This window comes from Chiroxiphia lanceolata, chromosome 22, assembly GCF_009829145.1.
Source record: "Chiroxiphia lanceolata isolate bChiLan1 chromosome 22, bChiLan1.pri, whole genome shotgun sequence".
NCBI classification, from domain to species: domain Eukaryota; kingdom Metazoa; phylum Chordata; class Aves; order Passeriformes; family Pipridae; genus Chiroxiphia; species Chiroxiphia lanceolata.
The window spans coordinates 5,257,373-5,281,026 of NC_045658.1; the positions used below are offsets into that span (position 1 = coordinate 5,257,373).

General features: G+C 57.3%; 1 protein-coding gene across 1 annotated transcript in view; it reads left to right on the forward strand.

Moving 5' to 3' along the window:
• AGRN (agrin) overlaps nucleotides 1-23,654 on the forward strand; it is a 115,463-nt gene that overhangs the window by 58,484 nt on the left and 33,325 nt on the right. The window contains 5 exon segments of the mRNA XM_032708983.1: nucleotides 12,281-12,496; nucleotides 13,722-13,946; nucleotides 15,747-15,971; nucleotides 16,139-16,345; nucleotides 21,265-21,486. Coding sequence (XP_032564874.1) covers nucleotides 12,281-12,496; nucleotides 13,722-13,946; nucleotides 15,747-15,971; nucleotides 16,139-16,345; nucleotides 21,265-21,486 — 1,095 coding nt within the window.

Here is a 23,654-nt window from a genome sequence, read left to right on the forward strand (position 1 = left end):
CAGACGAGGCACCTCCGTTGCAATTCTCTGTGTGGGGTAAATGCCTTGTGTGGCCTTGGGGAGGTGTTTTTGGGGGCACAGGGGGCATGGGAAGAGGGTCCCTCTTGGGGTGAAGAGGCTGGTTCTGCTGTGCTGGAGGGACTGGCTGGTCTGTGCCAGCTGAGGATCCACAGCTTGGGATTTCTGCCTGCCAGCCCTGCTGCTGGGGAGGTTTGCTGTGGTCCTTTCCCCTTCCTGCAAAGCTGGACAGAACCATTGTCTGTCCTGGCAAAGTCAGAGCTCAGTTTTTGGGGGAAGGAAGTGGCTTTCTGCACCTTGGGCATCTCTTCTGTCAAGTCTCTGTTGCTGCCCCGGTGCTCCAGTGGTGCTGGAGGTGACAAACTTTGCCAGCCAGCAGGGAGGTGTCTCTAATTAGCATTAGCTGTGCCAGGGGAAGTTTAGCTTGGATATTAGGATTAGGTTCTTCACCCCAGGCACTGGAACAGGCTCCTCAGGGCAGTGATCACGGCCCCAAGGCTGCCAGAGCTCAAGGAGTGTTTGGACAACACCCTCAGACACGTGGTGGGGTTGTTGGGGTGTCCCCTTGGACTCCATGATCCTTGTGGGTCCCTTCCAACTGGGGTTATTCCATGTGTGCTTCTCTGATTTGTGTGCTATTTACCTCTTCCTTCTCTTGCAATTCCAATTTCTGCAGCAGAAAACCCGTCAGCCACACATTGATTTATAGAGTGGTCTCTGCTTCGTTTGGAAACAAGGCCATTAACGCTGTTAACTCGCTGCTTTCTCCCAAATCTCCAGTGCCTCTGGCATTCCCGTGCCTGGGCAGGGGATCATTAGGCTGGATAGAGTCTTGAGGCCTGGCTGACTTAGCTGCAGTGCTCCATGAAAGCTGCTGCCTTGTCCCCAGCTCAGGGACTGGCCTGGGGCGCCCAAGCTGGATAATTCCTCTCCTCCCTCCCTGCTGGAGCATCTGTGCAGGGAGCGGGAGAGGGGGCGGATGTTGGCTCAGCTGCCACCCCCCAGGGCAGCAGGAGGGGGCTGGCAGGTGTGGGCAGGGGGCAGGCAGGGTGGGCTCTGCCTTCCTCGAGTCCCCTGAGGGGGGGGAAAGGAAACGGTGGGGGAGGATTTGGAGGGTTCCTCCTCCCCTCTCCTTGTTCTTTCTGCTTGTGTGCAGCGTCCCTCGGTGGTTGGGAGGCAGGATTGCTGGGCAGGTTTGCTCTGGGGAGGGCAGGGAGAACAGGAAACCCTCTCTGAGACCTGCTGAGAGCTGGGCTGGCTGCTCAGGGGTGGGGGCATCTGTAGGATGAAGTGCCAGGCTCTCGAGGTCAGATCCTTGTTATCCTTCTCTTCTTGCCACCCTTTTCCTGCTGCTGGGGGAAGAATTGCCTTGGGCTTAGAAGTCATGTAAGGTGCTTCCCTCCCTTTCCCTACCATGCCCTCCCCCCACTCCTGGAATTGTCCAAGGCCAGGCTGGAGCAGCCTGGTCTAGTGGAAGGTGTCCCTGCCCGTGGCAGGGGGTGGAATGAGATGGGTGTTAAGATCCCTTCCCACCCAGACCATTCCGTGATTCCATGTGTGCTGAGGGCTGGGGCTGGGTCCCACCTCAGGGCACGTTTGTGCTGTCCCTAACCACCTCCTGCTGCTGAAAATACAGGGAGAAAATACAGGGAGACAGCTTTGGGGGCCTTTGGTGTCTCACTTTTGCCCAGGTGGCTCTGGGCAGCTCTGTGCCTGCTCAGTGGGGATGGGGAGGGGGGGGCTTGGCTGCCCCGGGAGAAGAGGCATGAAAATAGAACCTAAAATAAAGCCCAGGCTCTTCAATCTCGTTCCCTTTGTGTGCCGTGGTGCTGGAATATCCTGCTGGCTTTGGCTGCTGCTCCCAGCCTGTTCCTCTGGTGCCACAAGCCAACAGAAAACTTGGATGCCACGGAATGAATTCCCAGCGCCGGCGTTGTGGTGGGGCCGATCCCGGGGAGTGCAGTGGGAAGGTGCAGCAGATCCAGCTCTTTTTTGGCTGCCCACAGGTGCATTTTGCACCCCCCCCCCATGTCTGCTGACCCCCCCAGTGCTCTCTTCCTTTTGTATCCATGCTTTTCCCACCTCCTGCTCTCCCCCACATGGGCGGGAGCGTCGTGGGGAGCAGGGAAGGGTTTGCACGCCCTGCCCAGCACCTCGGGATGCCCATCCCGAGGGAGACAGGCAGATCCCGACCATTCCTGGCTCCAGCCCTGCGTGCTGGTGGCATTCCTGCCCCTCTGGCTGTGCCAGCTGGTGGGTGGCAGGGGCGGCGCTGAGCGAGGAGGGATTGGGAGCGTCGGAGCGTGGCGGGGAGTCTGTCACACATCACAGCACGGGGGAAAAAGAAAAATCACTCCCTCTCTCCGCACAAGGTGAAATTTTTTCGTACCTGGCTGCTCGTTTTGTGAGCAGCTGCTCGCTTTTAATTACACGGTGCCTACTCCTCCTCCTCTAAGGCCCCGCTGAACGGCGACCTCCTGTCAGGGGGGTGATGCAGGGCGCTCTCCCCTTCCAGGATCCCGGGCAATCCGTGCCTCCAGAGTGAAGCCACCCCACCCCCTGGGAGGGCCCAGCAGTGAAGTCACAGTGGTTCCATCACATTTTTGGCTTCCCCTTCCTTGTTTCCTGCTCGTGCTCACACCCTACGGCAGTGAGGTGACATCTCGGGAGCCAGGAGTGGGGGCTGCTCGTGGAGCCTCATCCCTGTGCACTTATTTCTTATCCCAGCCTGGCTTTCCCTGCCTGGATTTGCCCCCCCCCCAAGCCCCACAGCACAGTGGGGAACAAATCCAGGCAGGTTGCTCTGGGGAGAGGAGAGGTGCTAAACATAGCTCTCCAAAAGGAGGGGGGGGGGGAGAGGGGGTGCAGCAGTTGTTAGACACCACTTTTGATCTCCTGAGAACATTTTCTTCTCCGTTCACAGCGAGGTTTGAGCTTTCTCCTGGGGATCAATTTGTGCACTTTCATGTTTATGTGGTGGTTTAAGTGGGAGAGGAGGAGAAGATGGGAGGACTGCTAAGGTGGACCTGTTTTTCCCTGGATTGGGCCCTTGCTAAGGTTAGATCCCAAAGCTTCCCTCGCTCTCTGCCTCACATCTCCCAGGACTGTCCTTCTGGGATGCAGCTGCTCTGTTTAATGCTTTGTGTGAAGCACAGAGAGAGAGAGAAAGGACATCAGGAGGCACAAAGCTGACTGAGGCACCCAGGGGACAAGAAATCTCCCTGCACAGAGCCCCAGAGGACCTTGCAGGGCACTGGCAGGGCCTGGAAAAGGTTGGCCAAGGACGGTGTGGTGGCTTTGCCGAGTGCTGGTGTTGGACCTGCTGCAGCTGGGGAGGAGCTGTGGTTCCCCCCAGGCATCCAGGGGCTGCTGCAGCCCCCCTTCCCTCTCCAGGCTCTCTAATCTCCCCAGATTGTAAACACTGCTTTGCACAGCAGGCAGGTGGGAGCAGGTTAAAACCTCCCAGGTATTTTTTTCCCTCGCCTCCCTCCCTCCCTGCGTGGGCAGGTCCCCGCTCTTGGCTCGTGCTCCGTGGTGGATTTTGGGGGTCTATGTGTGCTGGGGTGTGCAGGGAGGGCAGCAGGACCCTGCTGACAGGGCTGGCTGCTGGCTCACATCCCGTGTGGAGCGTGTATCCAAACTGTCCCTGTGCCCAGTGGGGGCTGATGAATCCTGCAGTGACTGGGAGCCGTGACAGTCTGCCCAGAGCTGCTCTCACAGGGGCTCCTGACAGATTAATGAGAGCCTTTTGAGATGATGTTTGGTTTGCAAGAGTGAATTTGATGGTTTTAGACCCCAGAACACGGGGATGCTTCCAACTTCTCCCCTCTCCTTCCCCGTGCTCTCTCCCATCTCCCTGCCTGCTGCACGTGAATTGCCTTTCAGATCTTTCCACTCATCAACCTTTTTCCTTGCTGCCCACCCCTCCTGGCTCCCAGTTATAGACTGTGTGGTCACTTTGCCTCCTGCTCCTCCTTTGCCTGCCTTGGACTGCCTGGGGATGAGATGCAGTTCTCCTGTTCTCAGGGTGTGTTCCAGGTCTGGGGGCTTTTGGCAACAAAGATTTTATTTTGTGGTTTTTTGAGCAGGTTGTAGCTGCTGCTCACAACGTTTCTGGGCTTCCCTTTGCTGTCTCCCCCATGTGACACAGGAGCACAGAGTGTGTTTGGTGCTAGTCCTTGGTTTCCTTGGGGTCTCTGTCACGTGTAGAGCTGTGCAAGCAGGATCCTTGGGAGAGCTGAGAGTGTCCCAGAGGCTCCCAAACTGGGTGGTGGATGCCTCCCATCCTCTCAGTTCCTTGAGGACTTTCCATCCTTAGAACCTGCAAAACTCCAGGTGGTTTTGGGGACTTATTCCAGAGAGGTTCTTGAAGCTTTGGGGACCCACTCCAGTGTGGCTCAGTGCCATGGCTAAACTGGAAATAAGGAAGGGCATGGAGCTGTTGGAGTGAGTCCAGAGGAGGCCACCAAGTTGATTGGAGGGATGGAGCAGCTCTGCTTTGAGGGAAGGCTGGGAGAACTGGGATTGTTCAGCCTGGAGAAGAGAAGGCTTTGGGGAGACCTGATTGTGGCCTTCCAGGACCTGAAGGACCTACAAGAAAGATGGGGAGAGGCTGTTTAAAGGGCCTGGAGTGAGAGGACAACGGGGAATGGCTTCAGACTGACAGAGAGGAGGTTTAGATCTGATATTAAGATGAAATTCTTCCCTGTGAGGGTGGGGAGGGCCTGGCACAGAGAAGCTGTGGCTGCCCCATCCCTGGGAGTGTCCAAGGTCAGGTTTGATAGGGCTTGGAGCAACCTGAGCTAGTGGAAGGTGTCCCTGCCCATGGCAGGGGGCTGGAACGGGATAGTTTGGGTTGGAAGGGACCTTAAACACCATTCTGTGACTCTGTGATGTGCCCAGTCCTGCTGAGGGAGGGAGCAGTGCTGCCTCCCCATCCCTTGGGTGCCCTCTGGCCTGATTTGCCCCTCACCTGTTATTGAGGTGAACTCTGCAGATCCACATGAAGTCCCTGTCCCGTGTTGTAGCAGGGACAGGGCACCAAGTGGGTGAAGATGGGCAAAACCAGGGCTTGAGGACTCGGGGCCAGCACGTCCCTGACGCTGCTCTGGCCGTGCCAGGGGCAGGGCTGTGAGCAGAAGTGCCTGGGTGTGGTGCCAGTGTGGTGTTGCTGCCACCCGGTCTGAGGGGCTCTGCCTTTCTGCCCCGCGAGGGCTGGGGGTGATTTGGGACGTCGGGGTGGACGCTCTGCCACCCTTCCTGCCCTCCCAGCCCTCGGGGCAGGGCAGGCAGCTCCTTCTCCCTCACCGAGCAAGGCCTGGCTGATGCAATTAATATTGATGGCAGGGAGGGTGGGCTCGGGCGGAGGAGCCGCCGTGCACGGGGGCTGCAGCGGCAGCCGAACCCTCTCCATGGCAACGGGCACCTCGCGCTCATGCAGAATTAATGCCGGCCCTCGCCATCCTGACACTCCATCCCGGGGGGCTGGCGTTCCCCGCTGCCCTTTTGGCACAGGGAAGCCCTTCAGTGCCCTCCCCGTCCCTGGGGGGGGGGGCGGTGGGGAGGGGCGGGAGGTGAGGGCAGAGGGGCAGCGCCCGGCACTGAGGGGATGCTGAGTCTGAGCATCCCAGCTCTTCCCCTCTGCCGTCAGGGGCTGCTCCCTGCTTTGTATTCCCGGCCCAGAACGCTTTAAATGGCTTCAGCAGGGGAGCACCCACCGTTTTCCAAACGGGGAGAGTTTTTAATCCATGTAATGGCATGAGATCAAAAGGCACATTTGTCACAGGCGGCGAATTCTCCAATTCCGGCTCTTCCTGCGAATTCCCAGCGCCAGCAGTTCAGCCCTCAGCAGGTCCCAGAGGTGCAGGTTGCCCTGACCTTCCTGGTGTGCTCCAGGGAAGTGTCCCTCTCCATGGCCTTCCTGCACCTTCCTGCTGCAGGGATTTGTGGCTGTGTCTGGAGCACGGCAGTGTGGCTGTCATGCCTTGGGAGCCTTCCCCTTCTCCTACCCCTTTCCTCTCACTGGTGACACTTTAAGCCATGCAAGCAGGTACATCCCCACCCTCCCGTCTCCTACCCACGAGCTGTAATTAAGTTTCCAACTGTGCTTTTCTGATTGTTTTTCTCGGCCCGTTCGGAGAAGGGACGGGCTCCCCCGGGATCTGGAGCGGGTCCAGGCTGGCAAATGTTCTGCCTTCAGCAGGCAGGAATTGCCTGCCTGTTTTCCCAACATCCCCCTCCCCCGTGGCTGTTCAGGGCCCTCCTCATCTTCCTCCTCCCTCGGCGAGATCCCTGCTCAGGAGAAAGCTTTGGTCCAAGGGGGAGGAACAGTGTGCCCACCAACCGTGTGCCCACCAACCGTGTGCCCACCACCCGTGTGCCCACCAGAGCCCCTCTCCAGGGCTGCTCTGGGTGTCTGGGCACTGCCAGGGACGTGGCACAGGCGCTGCAGGGGAGCTGGCAGGGTGCTGTAAGCAATCAGCAAGCTGTCCAGGAGCTTCTTTTCTCTACAGTGGAAAAGAGCACTTCTAACATTACATTTATGATTATTGTTATTAAGCTGGAGAAACATTTTAATGTGAATGCTTGGGGCTTATTAGCTACAGCTCCTCACCTCAAGATCTCAGAGCACTCGAAGCCAGCTTGTTATTAATCCCTACTTAAACTGAGCTACTTACCTGCTGACTTTGGGGGGCTGGGGATTATCGTCTGCAGGTTTTGGAAGCAGGGGAATCAAGGGATGGGGAGTTGAGGCTGGAAGCTCTGAAGCTGTGAGCAGAGGCTGCTCTCCACCCTCCCTGCCTACTTGTCCTCCCTGCCTGCTTGTCCTCCCTGCCCTGATCCAAGGAGGCTTGGAAAAAGGCTGGGATGGGGATGGATTGAGAAGCTGGTCCAAGAGCTCTTTAGGAGCACCTGGTGTAAATGGCAGCGTGGCCAGAGCTGGCAGGTGGGAGAGGAGTGGAGGGTGCTGGGTGCAGGCTGGGGAGGAAAATGTGTACCTAGAATCCTTGGCTGCTGTGGTTTTGGATGCAGGGACTGAAGGGGAGAGCACAGTGCAATCATCCTCCTCCCTGCCTGCATCCCCACAGCAACCCAGCTCCTGCATCCCTAAACTGCCTCATCTCCTGCATCCCTACACCAACCCAGCTCCTGCATCTCTACACTGTTCCACTCCTACATCCCCAACCCAGCTCCTGCATCCCACACCAGCCCAGCTCCTGCATCCCACACCAACCCAGCTCCTGCATCCCACACCAACCCAGCTCCTGCATCCCTAAACTGCTTCATCTCCTGCATCCCCACACCAACTCCCACCTCCCTCTGCAGAGCAGAGCCCGTGGGTGGCTCGTGGCCGCTCTCAGGGTGGCTCTGCCCTTCCTCTTGGCCACAGTGGATCCATCCTGTTCCCAGCTGTCCTTCCAGCCGTTTTGGGCATCTGCAGGCACTGTTGGAGACGAGGAGGTGGAGCTGGTGCCATCTGCCCTGGCAGCCACTCGTGGAGCACCAGCCACCTGCTCGGGGAGATGCTGAGCTGCACCTTGGCAGGGCCTTCCCTGGTAATGAAGCATCCCAGTCCCTCCCTGCTGCTAATTAGGGGCTGCCTGAGGAGGTGTCGTGGCTGGGGTGGCACTTTGGGACTGGTGTCATTACACCTGGTGCCGTGGGCAGTTGTTCTTCTTTGTGCAGGAGCAGCTTGGTTCTGATGTTGCCAACAGCTCTTGGCCTGGGTGGGCTCCCAGAAGCTCCTTGTCACCTCCCTCCTTTCCCCTTTTCTTTGCTTGTGGCACAAAGCTGTGCCAGAGGAGGGTTAGGTTGGATATTAGGAAATATCCAGAGGATGGTTGGGCACTGAACAGGCTCCCCAAGGCAGTGGGCATAGCCCCAGGGCTGCCAGAGCTCCAGGAGCGTTTGGACAACGTGGAATTGTTGGGGTGTCTGTGCAGGGCCAGGAGCTGGACTGGATGGCCTGTTCTCCAGGCTGTAGCAGTGTCCTTCCTCTTGTCTGGGCTGTTCAGAGGAGAGGCTGGTGTGCCCCTCACCTTCCCAAATTAGCCAGAGGACAGGGAGCCCTCCTTAGCATCCCTTTATGCTGGTTCCCTGAACCAGGAGGTCACTGCAGGTTGGAAGGTAGATCCTCACAGAGCCTCAGGGCACAGCACACCTGACCTGGAGCCGAGGCTCTGAACCCAGGCAGGTCTTTCCCTGAGCCTTGATCTCTTCCCAAAGCCTTTTCAGGCCCAGCCTGGGACTGAGGAGCTGCCCATGGAATCCTGCTGGCTCAGCCGGGGTGGGAAGCGTGGGGACGTGAATAATTTGTGACGACACCTTTTTGCTTTCCCCTTCCTCTCTAGAAAACTCGTTTCTATTATTATTGTTGTTGTTGTTATTTATTATCCCCTTTCTGCTCCAGTGCTGCTAAGAGCCAGGGAGAGGCTTGGCTGGAATTCAGCGTGGTGACAATGAGCCCGAGCCCTTCCCTTTTGTTCCCTGCAGCTCACTGGAGTGCTGGATGGATACCTCACTGAGCTGCCTCTCTCCCTCATCTCTGGCAGCTCAGGAGGTTTGGGAAAGGTCAGCTCCGAGCTTTTTTTGGCTCCAGACAAGTGCTGCTGTCATTGTTTGCCAAATGCCTCGCTGTGGCCTGTCTCTGCAGCGCTGGGATGATTTAACCAGAGCTGTGCTCTCACCTCCCTGCACGGCCCCGCTGCCCTTTCCAGTTTTGAAGCTCAGCCTTGAACAAGTGATAGGACAAAAGGTTTTAAAGTGAAAGGGGAGAGATTTAGATTGGATATCAGGAAGGAATTCTTCTCTGTGCAGGTGGTGAGTCACTGGCACAGGTTGCCCAGGGAGGTTGTGGACTCCCCATCCTTGGAAGTGTCCAAAGCCAGGTTGGACAGGGCTTGGAGCAACCTGGGCTAGGGGAAGGTGTCCCTGCCCGTGGCAGGAGGTGGAATGAGATGGTCTTTAGGGTCCCTTATAACTCAAAGCATTCCATGACTCTGTGATTCCTGCTCTCCCAGGGCTGGAGCTGGTTGGCAGGGAGTGGGAAGGTGTCTGTCAAACACCGGGGCTGTAGCAGCTCACTGGTACAACATTCAGCTGATGTGGAACAGGAGGTAAATAAATACCTTTTATATCGTCTCTTTTGCTCACTTGTTGGCATATTATGTTCCTCAAGTGTTTATGAAATAAAAGTGTTTGTGAAATACAGTTCTGGGGGTAAGGATAGACTGAGACTTATAAAATAGCAGTTTTCTTTATATGGCTTGACCCAATTAACTTGATAATGCATTGTGGCCTTCCTGTCGTTTACCATTGCTTTTATCACTTCAGATGAAGAGATTCTTTAAAATATGCAGGTGAAATAATTAGAGGGAAGATCACTTAAAAGGTGACAGGACCCAGTTTGGCTCCAAATCTAAAAGAACAATTTTAAAAGTGTCTTTGAAGAAGGCATGGCAAAGCCACGAGCAGTGTTTTCATTTCTTCTGAAGTCCTGTCCAGGGCTGAAAGCTTTTTTTTTTTCCTGCCCAGTTCACAGGCTGGAAACTGTGGAGCACAGGGACCAAAGGCAGAAGTGCTGTTGGTGGAGACAATTATAGAAACATGGAAACAATGAGGCTGGAAAAGCTCTCCAAGGTCTTTGAGTCCAGCACAGTGTTCACCACTCAACCATCTCCCCAAGTGCCACATCCACACATTTTCTGAACACTTCCAGGGATGGTGATTGCTCCACTTCCCTGGGCAGAGTGAGCCAGGTGGGAAGGAAATGCAGCCAAAAACAGCAGCAAGAATCTTGGGATTGGGGTTTTTGGAGTGGTTTGTGCCACCCTGAACTGGCTCCTACCAAAAACTTCTCCAGTTTGGGTGGGACCAGACCTGGCAGCCCCTGCCTTGGATGTGTGAGGCTCCTTTCCCACACTCTGAGGCAAGAACAGAAGAGCTCAAGGAAGGAGTGAGTTGTCTTTACCACCTCCTTTAAAACCCTGGATGTGCTTCCCACCTTGGTTTCCCATCTGGTGGCTTCAGATGGGCACCTCTCCCCATCACCTTCGAGCAGGCACCTGGTTGAACTCCGGGCTGGCTCTGCATCCCACTCATGTCTCTGCATCCCACTCATGTCTCTGCATCCCACTCATGTCTCTGCATCCCACACCTGGCTCTGCATCCCACATCTGCACACCCCAGCTCCCTTCCATCCCTCTGAGCTCCAGGGCAGCTCCACCTCAGCCTCCCCTGCCACTGATGGTGCATCACAGGTACATCCCTGCTCCACAGACCTGTGCCTGGGGGTGGAGGGAACGGGATAAATCCTGCTCTTCCCACTCGGATGCCTCCCCTCCACCCTCTAATCTCGCAGCTCATCTGCATTTAAAAAAAAAAAAAAATCAAAAGGGAGAAAGAGCAGCAGTGGGAAGTGCAGGAGAGACTATCCAGAGAGAGCTTCATAAAAATGATGAATTGCCTTTAGATATTGGGCAGGAGAGGAAGAGAGTTCCTTTTTTATTTCATGATATCAGCCTGTAGTGGCGCATTGTTGCCGGCGCGTGTGAGCTCGGGAATCTCGAGGCAGCCGGAGCCAAACGCCCGGGAATTGAAGTGTAAATGAGCCGCTGCTGAGCATTTTATTTTGCCTTTTATGATTTCTCTTTCTCTCATTATGTAGGTCAATCTCCATTTCTGACGTTGGGCTGCGTGTGAGGGGGAGGGCACGGGGAGGTGAGGGGTGCCCGGGGGTGGTGGGTACTGTGCTGGTGATGCCAGTGCAGGTTTAGGTCGGGTATCAGGGAAAGGTTCTTCCCCCAGAGGGTTTTTGGGCACTGAACGGGCTCCCCAGGGTTTGGTCACGGCCCCAAGGCTGCCAGAGCTCCAGGAGGGTTTGGACAACGCTCTGAGGGACAGGGTGGGATTGCTGGGGTGTCTGTGCAGGGCCGGGAGTTGGACTCTGATCCTTGTGGGTCCCTCCCAGCTCAGGATATTCCATGATTCTATGGCATTTACCTGCCCAGCAGGGCATGTTGTGAGTGTCAGGCTGTGCCCGTGGCACACCCAAGGGGCACAAAGCTCTGGCATCTCCTGCTCTCTCTGTCTCTCACCTGTGCCCCCTGGGTCTGGAGACATCTGCCCCCTCTCTCCCTCCCTCCCACTGAAGGATGACATCTCCTGCCACATTAGCAATTCAGATGCTGAACTGGCCTGTGCTGGCTGCTCTGATTAGTGGATGTGATAAAGAGATTCCTGCATCTCCCTGGGAGTTGTGGTGTGGCTGCTTTGCATACAGGCAGTAAATCAAGCAGAGTGTGTGTGTGTGTGGGATGATCTGTCCCACACTGAGACAGGTGAGGACGTTTCCTTCTGCATTCCCTGCCTTCCCTTTCCCTTGCTGGTGAGCAGAAAATGCTCTCAGCTGTGTTGTGGAAGACTCAGCTTGATCAGAGGGATCCTGGGCAGAGCTTCCTGGAGTGCTGGGGATGCTCCTCTGTGCAGTGGGATCAGAGGCATCTCCCTGCTGCCCTTGACCTCCCTGCTGTCCTTGACCTCCCTGCTGGGCTGCAGGGCTGGGGACAGACCTTTCTGTCTCCAGTTCATGCTGACAACAAGCAGAAGGGGCACAGAGAGGACAAAACCATGGAGGTGTTAGTTCCCTTTGGACTGGGCTGCACCCCAGCCTTTTCCCTCCCTACCCTCGTGTGGGATGAAGGTGCCTGGCACATCCTCTGCCTCACCTGGCCGCTCTCAAAGGGCAGCAGGGCTCAGTCACCAGGCCATGCTGCCCTTCCTCATGGCCTCTGTGCTCTGTGGATCAGGTGCTGAGCTTGCCTGTGTCTTGGCTGGGCACAGGCAGGAGTTGGGAGCCCAGGGTACAGCAGCCCTGGCAGGGCACACCCTTGTTCTCGTGGCTTTGGGGTGGGTGGCTCTGGATGTGTGGGTGGGTGCTCCCACACCCCAAACGTGTCACCCTTGGTGTCCCTGGAGAAGATCCCAGCTTAACCCCCTGGCCCCTGGCAGGCAGCAAGAGGCAACGTGCCAAGGTGGTGAAATCCTTGCCCTAAGCCAGGAAAGAACCTTGCTGTGCCTGGAGCATCCTCCTGGAAGTCTGGGTACCCTTGAGGGCTGTAGCACTCCCTGTCCTGAGCCTGGCTGGTGTGGGCTGCTCTGCCGGGGAAGGGAGGGGGCTGGCACGGGTGGGTGCATCCCTCTGGACCCCTCCTGTGGGCAGAGGGGCCGTGGCTCACCCTTCTCTCTGTGTCTGTGCCCGCAGTGTGCCGGGGGATGCTGTGCGGGTTCGGGGCCGTGTGTGAGAGGAGCTCCAGCGACCCCTCCCAGGCCTCCTGTGTCTGCAAGAAAACAGCCTGTCCTGTCGTGGTGGCCCCTGTCTGTGGCTCCGATTACTCCACCTACAGCAACGAGTGTGAGCTGGAGAAGGCTCAGTGCAACCAGCAGAGGAGGATCAAGGTCATCAGCAAGGGGCCGTGTGGTGAGTGAGGACAGGATCTCCTCGTGGAGGGTCCAGGGAGACTTGTCCTGAGCTCACTGACATCATCACTGGTGGTGTCCTGGGTGATGGGGACGTGTCTGACGGGAAGGGACACGGAGGGAATCACCAGCTGATCAGCAGAGTGTAAATAAGAAGGCAAAGTGATGGCCAAAGGCTGTTCAGGGGGTGCGTGGCAGCCCCACAGGAACAGCCCACTCCTGGGCATCCCTGATGTCCTGGAGGATGGGAGGGGACACTGAGGGAATCACCAGCTCTGCCCTGGTGATCAGCAGAGTGGAGTAAGAAGGTGAAATGATGGCCAGAGGCTGTTCAGGGAAGGGGGGGGTGGTGACATCTCTACCTGCTGCCCCACCCCACCTCCCCAGGGTGGGTCACATCTGCCACAGCTGGAAGTGGGAGCTGGCTCATGCAGGGGCTGGGTGGGCTGATAAAAGCCCTTCCCCAGCCTGGCCTTCACCAGCTGTGAGCAAGGAGCTGTGTAAATGAGACCCCCCGGTCTCCTCATCTCTTGAGTAAATTAACTTGACCTTTCCCTCACTCGGCGTGGTGGCTCTGCAATAAATCCACACCCGGCCCTCCTGCTGGGGCTCTTGGCACAGGGGAGAGAGAGCACTGAGAGATTTATTTAAAATCATAATCATAAAGTGACAAATAAAAGGGGGGAAAAAAGGGCAAAAAAAATAAAATAAAAAAAGAAAAGCTGGCAAATTTTGGCCCTTCCTCGTCCCTGAGGAAATTGCTCCTCGAGCTCTTTCTCTAATTAAGGTTTGCAGGAGGTGCCTTGAGGACCCTCAAGGCTGAAGCAAGAGGCTCTCAGAGAGCCTGAGCAGGGAAGGGAGCCTGCAGTAGTGAGGCTCAGAGGTTTAGACAGGAGAGGAGAAGGGCCAGGTGAGGAGGGAGCTCCCTTTTGTGGGGCTGGGGCTGATCCTGCAGCCTCCCCATCCCGCCTGTCTCCGTGGGCAAGTGTCACCACTCATCCGAGGGGGATGAGCTCTGCTCAGGAGCAGCTACATGGTACTGGACTGAAGCTGATGGGAGGACATCTATTGGTGCTGTGCATCTTTTTGGGCACTTGGAGGGGTAGGGCTGCCTGGCTGATACCGGGATACTTCGGGATTATCTGTCTCGTGGGAGGAAGGGGCGCGGAGCGGGAGCACCCTCGCCGTGCTCACGCCTGTGCCGTGCCCCCCGCTCTCTCCCACAGGCTCCAAGGACCCCTGTGCAGAGGTGACCTGCAGTTTTGGCAGCACCTGTGTCCGCTCCACCGATGGCCAGTCGGCCAAGTGCGTGTGTCCGTCCTCCTGCAGCGGCGTTCCCGAGAATCCCGTGTGCGGCAGCGACGGCCGCGACTATCGCAGCGAGTGCGACCTCAACAAGCACGCCTGTGACAAGCAGGAGAACGTCTTCAAGAAGTTTGATGGCCTCTGTGGTGAGTCCTCTGCCCCTCCCTGGGGCCTTTGAATAGCTGGGGGGAGAAGGGTTTCAAAAATGTTTCCGCCTGGGTTAGGGATATTGAGGGTAAACCGGTGGGAAAGGGGACGGGTTGGGGAGGAAAACGTGGCTGCGCTCCTGCTGCTGTCAGCTCAGAAAGGTCAGTCTGGGCAGAAAAAGGTCAGTTTGGACAGCAAAAAATGTTGGTTTGGGCAGAAACGGGTCGGTTCAGGGAGAAAAAGATCAGTCTGCGTGTGACAGCTTCTGAAAGTCGGAGCAAGCCAGTGCTTTCCCCTCAGCAATTGTTTCTGCTCGGGACCCACTGACCTAGAGAGCAATTCCAACATCTGTGCCACCTCCTTTCCCTCCTGCTGTTCCCCTGACCGCAGTCCCCCGGCTGTGCTTTTGGCAGGGAGCCTGCTGCTCACCAGCATCCCAGGCAGCTCCTGCTAATTAAAGCATCCTGCCAGGCACAGATCCCGGAGCACAAACAGTCCCGAGCTCCGAGGGTGGATTCCTCTCTGGCTCGTGGTGGCTGTGGGCACTGGGTAATTAAAAGCAGCTGTATTCATTAGGAAAACCAAGAGATCAGCCAAGACACGTGCCAGACCAGTGTTTGACCCCAGGGAGAGGAGCGTGGGAGTGTGTTGGGGCAGGCTGGAAACCTGGAAGAGCTGGAATTGTGCTTTCACCGCTCCAAGTGGGGCAAGAGGGGTGCAAGCGGGAGGTGTCAAGGAGGTGATGTCACGCTGGGTGCTCCAGGTTTCTAGGGCAGAGAATGAGCTTTGGGCCTCTTTTGAGCACCTTGTGATCTCAGCTGGGCACCAGCAGAAGCTCAGGCAGTCTGGGTTGAGCAGCTGAGCTGTAGAACCTGAAAATTTGGGGAAAAAAGGGGTTATTTGGACTCTGTTGGGTGTTGCTGTAAGGCTTGAGGATGTGCTGGAGGTAGGGCAGGGTGGGGACAGGCAAACCACTTAATTTCCACACTAAAATGGGCAAAGCAAAAGAATTCAGCTGTGACCCTGTCCTGGGCCAGCCTTCTCCACGGGGATGTGGGGATGGCCAAAAGAGATTTCCCTCTTTGTTTTACTGTTGCCTCCCCTTGTCAGCCTGGATTTCAGACTAGTGGGATTAAAGGCTGGGAACATCCCTTGGTGCTTCTGCAGCTGCAGACAATGAATCAGCACTCTCCAGGTGCCTGCTTGGCAAGGAGGGGATAAATCCCAGGGCTCCAGCAGGGATTAGTGGGCAGGAGGCACCTGTTTTGCTCGTGTCTTTGGTGTGGCTGAAGTGAGCTCAGCTCATCAGACAGGGGGATCCAGATAAGCCTAGATTAGAGCCTAAACTTAGATTAGAGCCTAAATTTAGATTAGAGCTGTGGGGCTTGGCAGCCTGTGGCCCTGGCTGCTTTCAGGGCTCTTCCAGCACTTTGGGAAGACAGGGAGGGAGTGTGGCAAGAGTGGGATGGGAGTACCAAGCACCCCCCAATGCCCACCTTTGGACTCTGGAGATTCTCCTGGCTCAGGAGAGAAACAGAGGGGAGTGAAGGCAGCTCAGGCTGGGCAAAAAGGCAGGGCTCATCCCATCAGTGGTCCCTTTGGAAAGGGCACATGCCTGTGGTGTGTGGGCAGCCCAGTAAAAACTGAGTCCTGTGGGTGCAGAGCCCAGTGTGAGGGCCCAGCCGAGTGCCACTGGGGAAGGCACAGAGTGACTGGGACTGCCCAGGGAAGGAGCCCAGCCTGGGAAACACCTCCCCGGGCAGGGAATGGCGGGGCCTGACTCCCTGCTCCGCTCACAGACCCCTGCAAAGGCGTCCTCAACGACATGAACCGCGTGTGCCGGGTGAACCCCCGCACCCGGCGGGCGGAGCTGCTGCCGCGCCCCGAGGGCTGCCCGCCCAGGAGGGAGCCCGTGTGCGGGGACGACGGCGTCACCTACGACAACGAGTGCGTGATGGGGCGCTCGGGGGCCATCCGGGGCCTGGAGATCCAGAAGGTGCGTTCAGGGCAGTGCCAGCAGCAGGGTAAGTACCTCTCTGTGCCCCTCCCTGTGCTCCCCGACCTTCCCCGCTCGCCGCTCCGGCGCAACCGCCGCGTCCCGCTTCCCCCGCCATCCCCTGTCCCCCCCCGCCGTGTCCCTGGGGGTGCGGGTGTGAGCCGTGTTGTGCTGTGCTCTCCCCCAACCCCCCAGACAAGTGCAGGGACGAGTGCAAGTTCAACGGGGTGTGCCTGAACCGCCGCGGCTCCGCGCGCTGCTCCTGCGACCGCATCGCCTGCGACGGCGCCTTCCGGCCCGTCTGCGCCCGCGACAGCCGCACCTACGGCAACGACTGCGAGCGCCAGAAGGCAGAGTGCCACCAGAAGGCTGCCATCCCCGTCAAGCACAGTGGACCCTGTGGTAAGCACTGGTTGCCCTCGGGAATACTGGTACCTCCGCCCGCCGGGGCGCCGGTGCCCTCCCGGCGTCGTCCCCCCCTTGCCGGCGGCTTCGTGCCCGTCCTTCCGTGCAGGGAAGAGCTGCAGGTAAGTGTGGGTGGTGCCCACCGAGCAAGCCACAGGGTCTCCTCGGTCTTGTGTCCCAACAAGCCCCAAATATCCCTGTTCTTTCTCCTTCCAGCAGTCCTTGTGTTGTTGTGTGCACGTGTTCCCCCGTGGTCTCGTCTCTGTCTGATGTGCTCAGTAACACGGGGGCGAATCTTTTTGTTGTCTGTGATGTCCAGCTGGTTTCTCTCATCCACCACCACGCAGCTCCCTGCAGCCCATGCCATTCATTCCTCCTCCCAGGGTAGTGCCAGTCTCCAAGCTCTTTCCATGCTCTCCCCACTCCATGCCTGCCTGCTTCTCTCAGCTCCGGGTGCTCTCCATAAGGAACTCTTCCCAGCGTGCCTGCTCTCTGGAGATCTCACCATGTCTTTGTCTTGTCTCTAGGAGAAGCTTTTGACCTTTCCAATGGATCCTTTCAGGAGGATGTGATAGGATGGGGCTTTAGGTCCCTTGGGAATGTCCAGTTTTAAATTTATCACACGGAAAATGAAAGATGTTGAAACGCAGTCACTGGATTGATTTGTACGAGTTTGGAAGGACTGTTCTTTTCAGCTCCATTTGATTTTTACTAGCTCTGGAACTGTGTCCTGATATTTTAAGCTGATGTTTTTATAAGGTATCAGCTGCATTAAACCTCCTGAAGTACTTGGGAATTAGGCCCCATGTTGCGGATCTGTTTTGTTGGCTTTGTGCTCCCGCTGTAGGTTTTTAATGCTGCCAGACCCAGCTGCTTGAAAACTGTTTGTCAGGCTCCCAAAATCACACTCAATACAATCACAGCTGTTGTTTTGGATTGTCTGTTTGCCTGTGTTTCTGGTGGGTGAATATTTAGGAGTCAGTTCCCCCAGTTTTCCCTACAGGGAAGGCTGGGATCCTGCAGCAGCGAGGCCAGGGGGTGGTTATTTGCAGCCTGCTGCCCTGGGCTCTCCACAAACCCTTCCCTGTGCCTCCTTTAGAGGTTGAGGCTTCCCAAATTTCTAGGATGAGCAGGGAACTGGTGCTGCTTGTGACCCTGCTGTCAGCCATGCATCATTCCCCCCGTGTTCCATGGAGGGAGGCCAGCAGACAGCAGGACGTGGTCCTGATGCACCTGCCATTCCTCTCCCCATCTCACTTTATTTTAGCTTCCCACCAACTTCTCTTCCTCCAGGTGAGGACAGCAGATGTGCCCATCTGCTTTCAGGAACCACGTCCTTGTGGGATGGCAGCAAAAAAAGGTCATAATCTGGGGGAATCAATCAAAACTGGGGCTCTATCTGCCAAAGCCTGCGATTCCAAAGTCCATGTGACAGCTCCAGGCAGCCCTGTAACCAGCCCCCATGAGGTGTGGGCAGCTTTTTCACTCCCCATCAGCTTAGGGAAGCATCCTCTGTGAGCTCAGTGCTGCTGAGTTCATCCATGCCTTGGTGCTGGGAGAATGCAGGAGCAGGTGGGAAAGGGAGGGAATGAAGGAGCCTGTTAGAATGGGCAGTGTCTTGATCTCCCACACATACCTGTCTAATAGACTCTGGGCTCTCTGCTGTCTTTTCCAGCAGCCAAGCAAAGGAGGCAAAGCCAAACAAAACAGTCCAAGCCTTGTTTTTAATCCTTCTCTATTCTGGCACTGTGATGGTGCAGGTGAGAAAGGAGGGATGGGATGAGGCCGACGTGGACAGGAGGTGGAGGGAAGGAAGGTGTCTGTAGTTGCATCTTTTTTTTTTCCCTCCCTCCCTCTCTCTGCTCTCCCCCTCCCCTCTTTCTCCTTCCTTCTTTCTCTCTCTTTCCTTTCTCGTCTGTGTCTTGTGTTTTACAGTGTTGCCTGTGTGGAGGAAGGAGTTGTGTCCTCGCATCACCCTCTGCTCCCTACCCGGACATCTCTGCTGGGAGGTCGGCTCTCCCCCCTTCTCCGTGGCCAGTGACAGTCCTGGCCTCTTCTCACTGCTCCCCACCTCTCTAGTTTTGCTTGAGAGCCCCTGGGATGGAGAGGTTGCCCTGCTTTTGCTCCCATCCCTGACCCCAAACTCTCGCTGCTGGAATGGGAATGCCTGGCAGTGCTCTGGGGTCTTGTCCGGTGCTTGACCCTTCGAGGCAAATGAGAGTGGGAGCAGAGGTGGGTGCTGTGAGCCCCCCACTCCTTAGCAAGCCCCTCTTGGGCTGGTGCATCACTCTGGACTGCTCCTGGTTGATCTTACCTCTCCTTTTGCCCCCAACTAACCCCCCTTTCTTCCCCACCTCCTCCTTCCCAGAGTTTCTGCCTGCCTGGGACTGCGGTGCTCGTCCCTTTGCTCTCCATAGTGTGTGTCCTGCTTGTCTGTGCCAATCCCCTGGGCAGGGGCTCTGCAGGGATCACAGCTTCTCTCTCTGGTGTCCAGCAAAGTACCACGTGCCTTTTGGAAGCACTGAGGAGCTCTCTGTGCTCAGAAGTGGTTCTTCCCTAGGAATATTTCCCTGTGCAGCTGGTGCCGGAGCCCGCTGGGTGTCACAGGCAGGGGTTGATGGGGTGTGATGGGTTCCAAGGCAGCTTCAGAGCCTCTTCTCCACAGGCATCCTCAGCTGGGGCTGGCAGGAGAGCTCAGTGTGCCCAGGGGCTTGGTTAGGTGTCTGCACAGAAGCATGGAATGGTTTGGGTTGGAAGGGATCTTAAATATCCTCCAGTCCCACTCCCTGCCACGGGCAGGGACACCTTCCACTAGACCAGGTTGCTCCAAGCCCCATCCAGCCTGGTCTTGAACACTTCCAAGCTGGACAGCAGATGAGGGATGTGCCCTGGAGTCTCCCAAGGTGCAGAAAGAGCGTTTTGCTTTCTCTGTGCCTGGGTTTCTCTGTCTGCGAGATGGAGAAGGGCCAGGAATCAAAGCAGGTCTTGATTCTAGCACAGCTCAGTAGGTCCTCGTTGCATCCACCCACAGTGGTGCCAAAACTCCCAGTGACATGTGGAGGTGCCCAGGGCTGCGTGTGAGATTTCACAGCCTGGGATTTGGGCTGTGAAGGAACTTCATGTGCTGCATCTCTGCCCGTTTCCCTGCTTAAGAAGGGCAGGGAGTGTCAGGGCCCCGTTCTCCATCAGGGCTGGCACCTCCCCGTGCTCCCACTCACTTCTCCTTTGCTCCCCAAGGCAGGAGCGTGAGTCTGGATTTCAGGAATGTATTTGCTTCATGCCTCTCACCTAATAGTGTCCATCAGAGGCACCTTCTCCATGCAAACTTTTGTCTCTGTGCTTGGGGGGACACGATCATGGGACGGATGTTTCCAGAAGGGAAGCAGAGGCTGATGTGAGCAGCGCCACAGGGCTGAGCTCTGCTGCTCCCCATCCCTGGGGACTGCTCACATGCTCCTCAGCTGCAGGGAAGTTGGGCACACAGCTGAAAAGTCTGGCTTGGAGCAGTTGCTTTGTGCCTGAACTGTTCTCCCCTCTCCCCTGTTCCTTTGCAGACCCTCAGCTCTAAGTTTTGACTTGGTAGGTGCTTCCCAAAGAGCAGGATTCCCAATCCGGGCGTGCCTGTGCCCGTGCTGGGCCATTCCTCCCTGGCTGCCAGCATGCAGCCAGGCTCCTGAGGGCTCAAGCCTTGCTCTTGCTCTGTGGTCCTGGCAGGGGAGGTGCCCAGTGCCACTCCAGAGGCTCCAGAGGGACCTTTCCCACCACGCTCCCCTCTGTGCCTGCCTCTCTGCCGGGTGTTGGTGGGGCTGTGCTGTGTCTGCCTGTTGCCTCCATCTCCTCTTGGCTGCATTGTGTGTTCCCCACCTGTGTTTTGTCCTGTGTCCTTGTCAGTGTTGAGCACGGATCAAATCCGTGTCCTTTCCTTGCCCCAGGTCCTCGGGGATTTTGTCTGGAGGCACGAGAAGGGTCACTGGGCAGGGTTGGGTCTGTCCCTCCTGCCTTTTAGCTGCCTGGCTTGGCTCCTGGATGGTGGGGGCAATTCTTGGAGGGGTATTCCTGCCTGGGAGGGACCACAGGGCTTTCCCTGCCAGCATTTCCAGAGCTGTACCAGGGATCTGGACACAGCCTTTGCTCTTTGCTCTCAGTGCTGGCTGCTCACCTTGTCACCCCTGAGCATCCCCACAGGGAAGGTGCCACCTGCTTGGCCGTGGCTGAGCAGAGGGAATGCTGCTTCCCAGCCTGCAGCCCGTGCCAGGGGGCTTTGCCCATCCCCAGGGAGCCCCAGGGCTCTGGTGAAGCCACATGCCCAAGGACTGGGCTGAAAGGAGGACATTCCTCATCCTGCCCCACGGCAGCTCCCTGGGCTGAGGAGGGACGAGGAGGGGATGGGAGAGGAGAGACATGGGTGATGTGGTGGAGCCAAATGCAGGTGTCCTCTCCAGCCAGGTCTTCCTGGGCTTAGGATGAGCTGTTCAGGGGACAGGCACCCCGAGGACGTGGATCTCAGTGGAGGGAGCTATCCCTGTGTGAGCTGTTTGGCTACTGAAGGTTCTGCCAGTGCTGCTGATCCCACTTCTTAGGGGCAGAACGTCCCTGGGACGTTGATGGGGTGGAGGAGATGAAGCAGGAGTCCCGCTCGTGGCATGCAGAGAGAAGATCTTGTGCCTGCTTCCCCTCCCTAACCTCTGCCAAGCATGGGGACCACGCTGAGCCGGGCATGTCGGGGTGGCATGGAGGGGGCAGGGGCTGGGCTGGGGCCAAGGCCAGGAGCTCTGTGGCTTTTGGGGGAGAGGCAGGTGGGGGGATGCTGTGGCTGGGGCTGCTGGCATGCCTGGCTGTGCTCAGTGCCCGGGGGGGAGCTGAGGGGGGGAGCTCAGCTGGCTGAGCCCTCTGCCCTTCCTGTGTCCCCTCTGCAGACCTGGGCACGCCCAGCCCCTGCCTGAGCGTGGAGTGCACCTTTGGGGCCACGTGTGTGGTGAAGAACCAGGAGCCCGTGTGTGAGTGCCAGCAGGTGTGCCAGGGCCGCTACGACCCCGTGTGTGGCACCGACAACCGCACCTATGGCAACCCCTGCGAGCTGGACTCCATGGCCTGTGTCCTCAAGAGGGACATCAGGGTGAAGCATAAGGGGCCCTGTGGTAAGAAACGAGCTCAGGGGGCCCCCTTCTCCTCCCTTCTCCTCCCTTCTCCTCCTTCTCCTCTCCTCTTCTCCTCCCTTCTCCTCCCTTCTCCTCCCTTCTCCTCCCTTCTCCTCCCTTCTCCTCCCTTCTCCTCCCTTCTCCTCCCTTCTCCTCCCTTCTCCTCCCTTCTCCTCCCTTCTCCTCCCTTCTCCTCCCTCTCCTCCCTTCTCCTCCCTTCTCCTCCCTTCTCCTCCCTTCTCCTCCCGTCTCCTCCCTTCTCCTCCTTCCTCCTCCCTTCTCCTCCCTTCTCCTCCCTTCTCCTCCTTCTCCTCTTTCCTTTCTTTCCTTACAGGGAGTAGGCAGTGACTTAAGCCCACACGTGGCCCTGCCCACGGGGAGAGAGGGGTTTTGGGCTGTGTGTCTCCAGGTTCAGTAGGAAGGTGGTGGGAGAGAATCTGGTGTCCATCCTGAACGCTGCCTTCCTCACCAAGGGCTGTGAGGCAGCGGGGAAAGCTTGGGGGGAGGCAGGTGTGGGTTGTCCCCTCACCCAGGTGAGAAGGTGCCTGGGTCAGAGGGACAGGATGAAGTAAGGAGGGTTCATCCTCTTCCCCGATAAGAACCCACCCTGTATATACAACTCAGACCCTTACACAGCACAGCATCATGGAATATCCCCATTGGGAAGGGAGCCACGAGGATCAGAGTCCAACCCCTAGCCCTGCACAGACACCCCAACAATCCCACCCTGTCCCTGAGAGTGTTGTCCAAACACTCCTGGGGCTCTGGCAGCCTTGGGGCTGTGCCCACTGCCCTGGGGAGCCTGTTCCAGGCACTTCCATCTGCAGGCTGACTCTCTCTGCCAGCTTTGCCAGTCAGAGAGTGATTGCAGACAGGCACAGCTCGGGCTGACTGTTCTCCTGGGACAGAATCTGTTCAGGTAGACCTGGGCTCATTGCAGTTATATCAAAATGCAGTTTTCTGTCCCAAACCTTCAGGCTGGCTCTTAGGAGCTGGTTGCCATGAGCATCCTCTCCCCTGACCTGCAGAGCCCGTGTGTGGCTGCAGGATTTGTGCCATAGATAGAAACCTCCTGGCCAACAGCACGAACCGAGCAGGGGGTTGGTGCATCTTCCTCCCCCATGCCAGGCAGCAGCTGCTGTGCGAAAGAAAAGAAGGGAAAACCACCTTGGAGCCAATTCCTCCTGAAATGGACCGGCAGGGAGGGGAAAAAAAGAGGGTGTTTGTCTGAAGGAGAAAACGAAGCTGTGAATTAGTAAATACCCGGGAGTCAGGAGAGGTGCTGGCTGGAGTCTGGGCTCTCCTGCAAGGAGTGAAAGCTGCTTGGAGAGGGAGTTGTCAGGATGATAAACATCTTCTCTGCCCCCAGCCTGCCCTCGTGTGCCTTGTGTGTCTGTGGCAGGCTGGGGATCCCTCCGGGGAGGTGGCACCGTGATAAGTGATGTTACACCTGCATCCAGCACTGCTGGTGCCCTGATAAAGGAGGGGACTGTGGTATCCCCCTTCCCAGGCAGCCTCCTCTTCCCATCCTGCTGCTGTGCCGTGTGGGAATGCTGCTGGGAATGCTGCTGGCTCTCTCCCCCGGGCTGCCAGGGAGGCTCCGCTGCTCCTCCCGGGGCTGGGGCTGATTTATTGCTCCCCATAATTACTCTCAGCCCCACACTCTCCCACCTCCTCTCTGGCCCTGCCAGCACACAGCCACGGTGACATTTCAGCACGTTACTCCTGGCCCTGATGGCTTTTACGAGTAGTTATTGCCTTTCTGCCTCCCAGCCTTTCCCTCCCACATCCCTGCCCTCACTCCCTCCCTTCCACTCTGCCCTGGGGCTGCTGGTCCTGGAGAGCTGCGGCATCTGCAGGGGTTAAGGTGGGAGCAGGGAGGTTTTACTTCTGCATTGGGTGGGTTTAGATCTGCGTTTAGTAAGTTTAGATGGGAGATAGGGGAGAAATTCTTCCTGTGAGGGTGGGGGGGCCCTGGCACGGGTTGCCCAGAGAAGCTGTGGCTGCCCCATCCCTGGGAGCGTCCAAGGCTGGGTTGCACAGGACCTTAAAGCCCATCTCATGGGGGAATGGAACACCTCCCCAAGACCAGGTTGCTCCCAGATCCATCCCTGGAAGTGTCCAAGGCCAGGTTGGAGCAACCTGGTGTGGGGGAAGGTGTCCCTGCC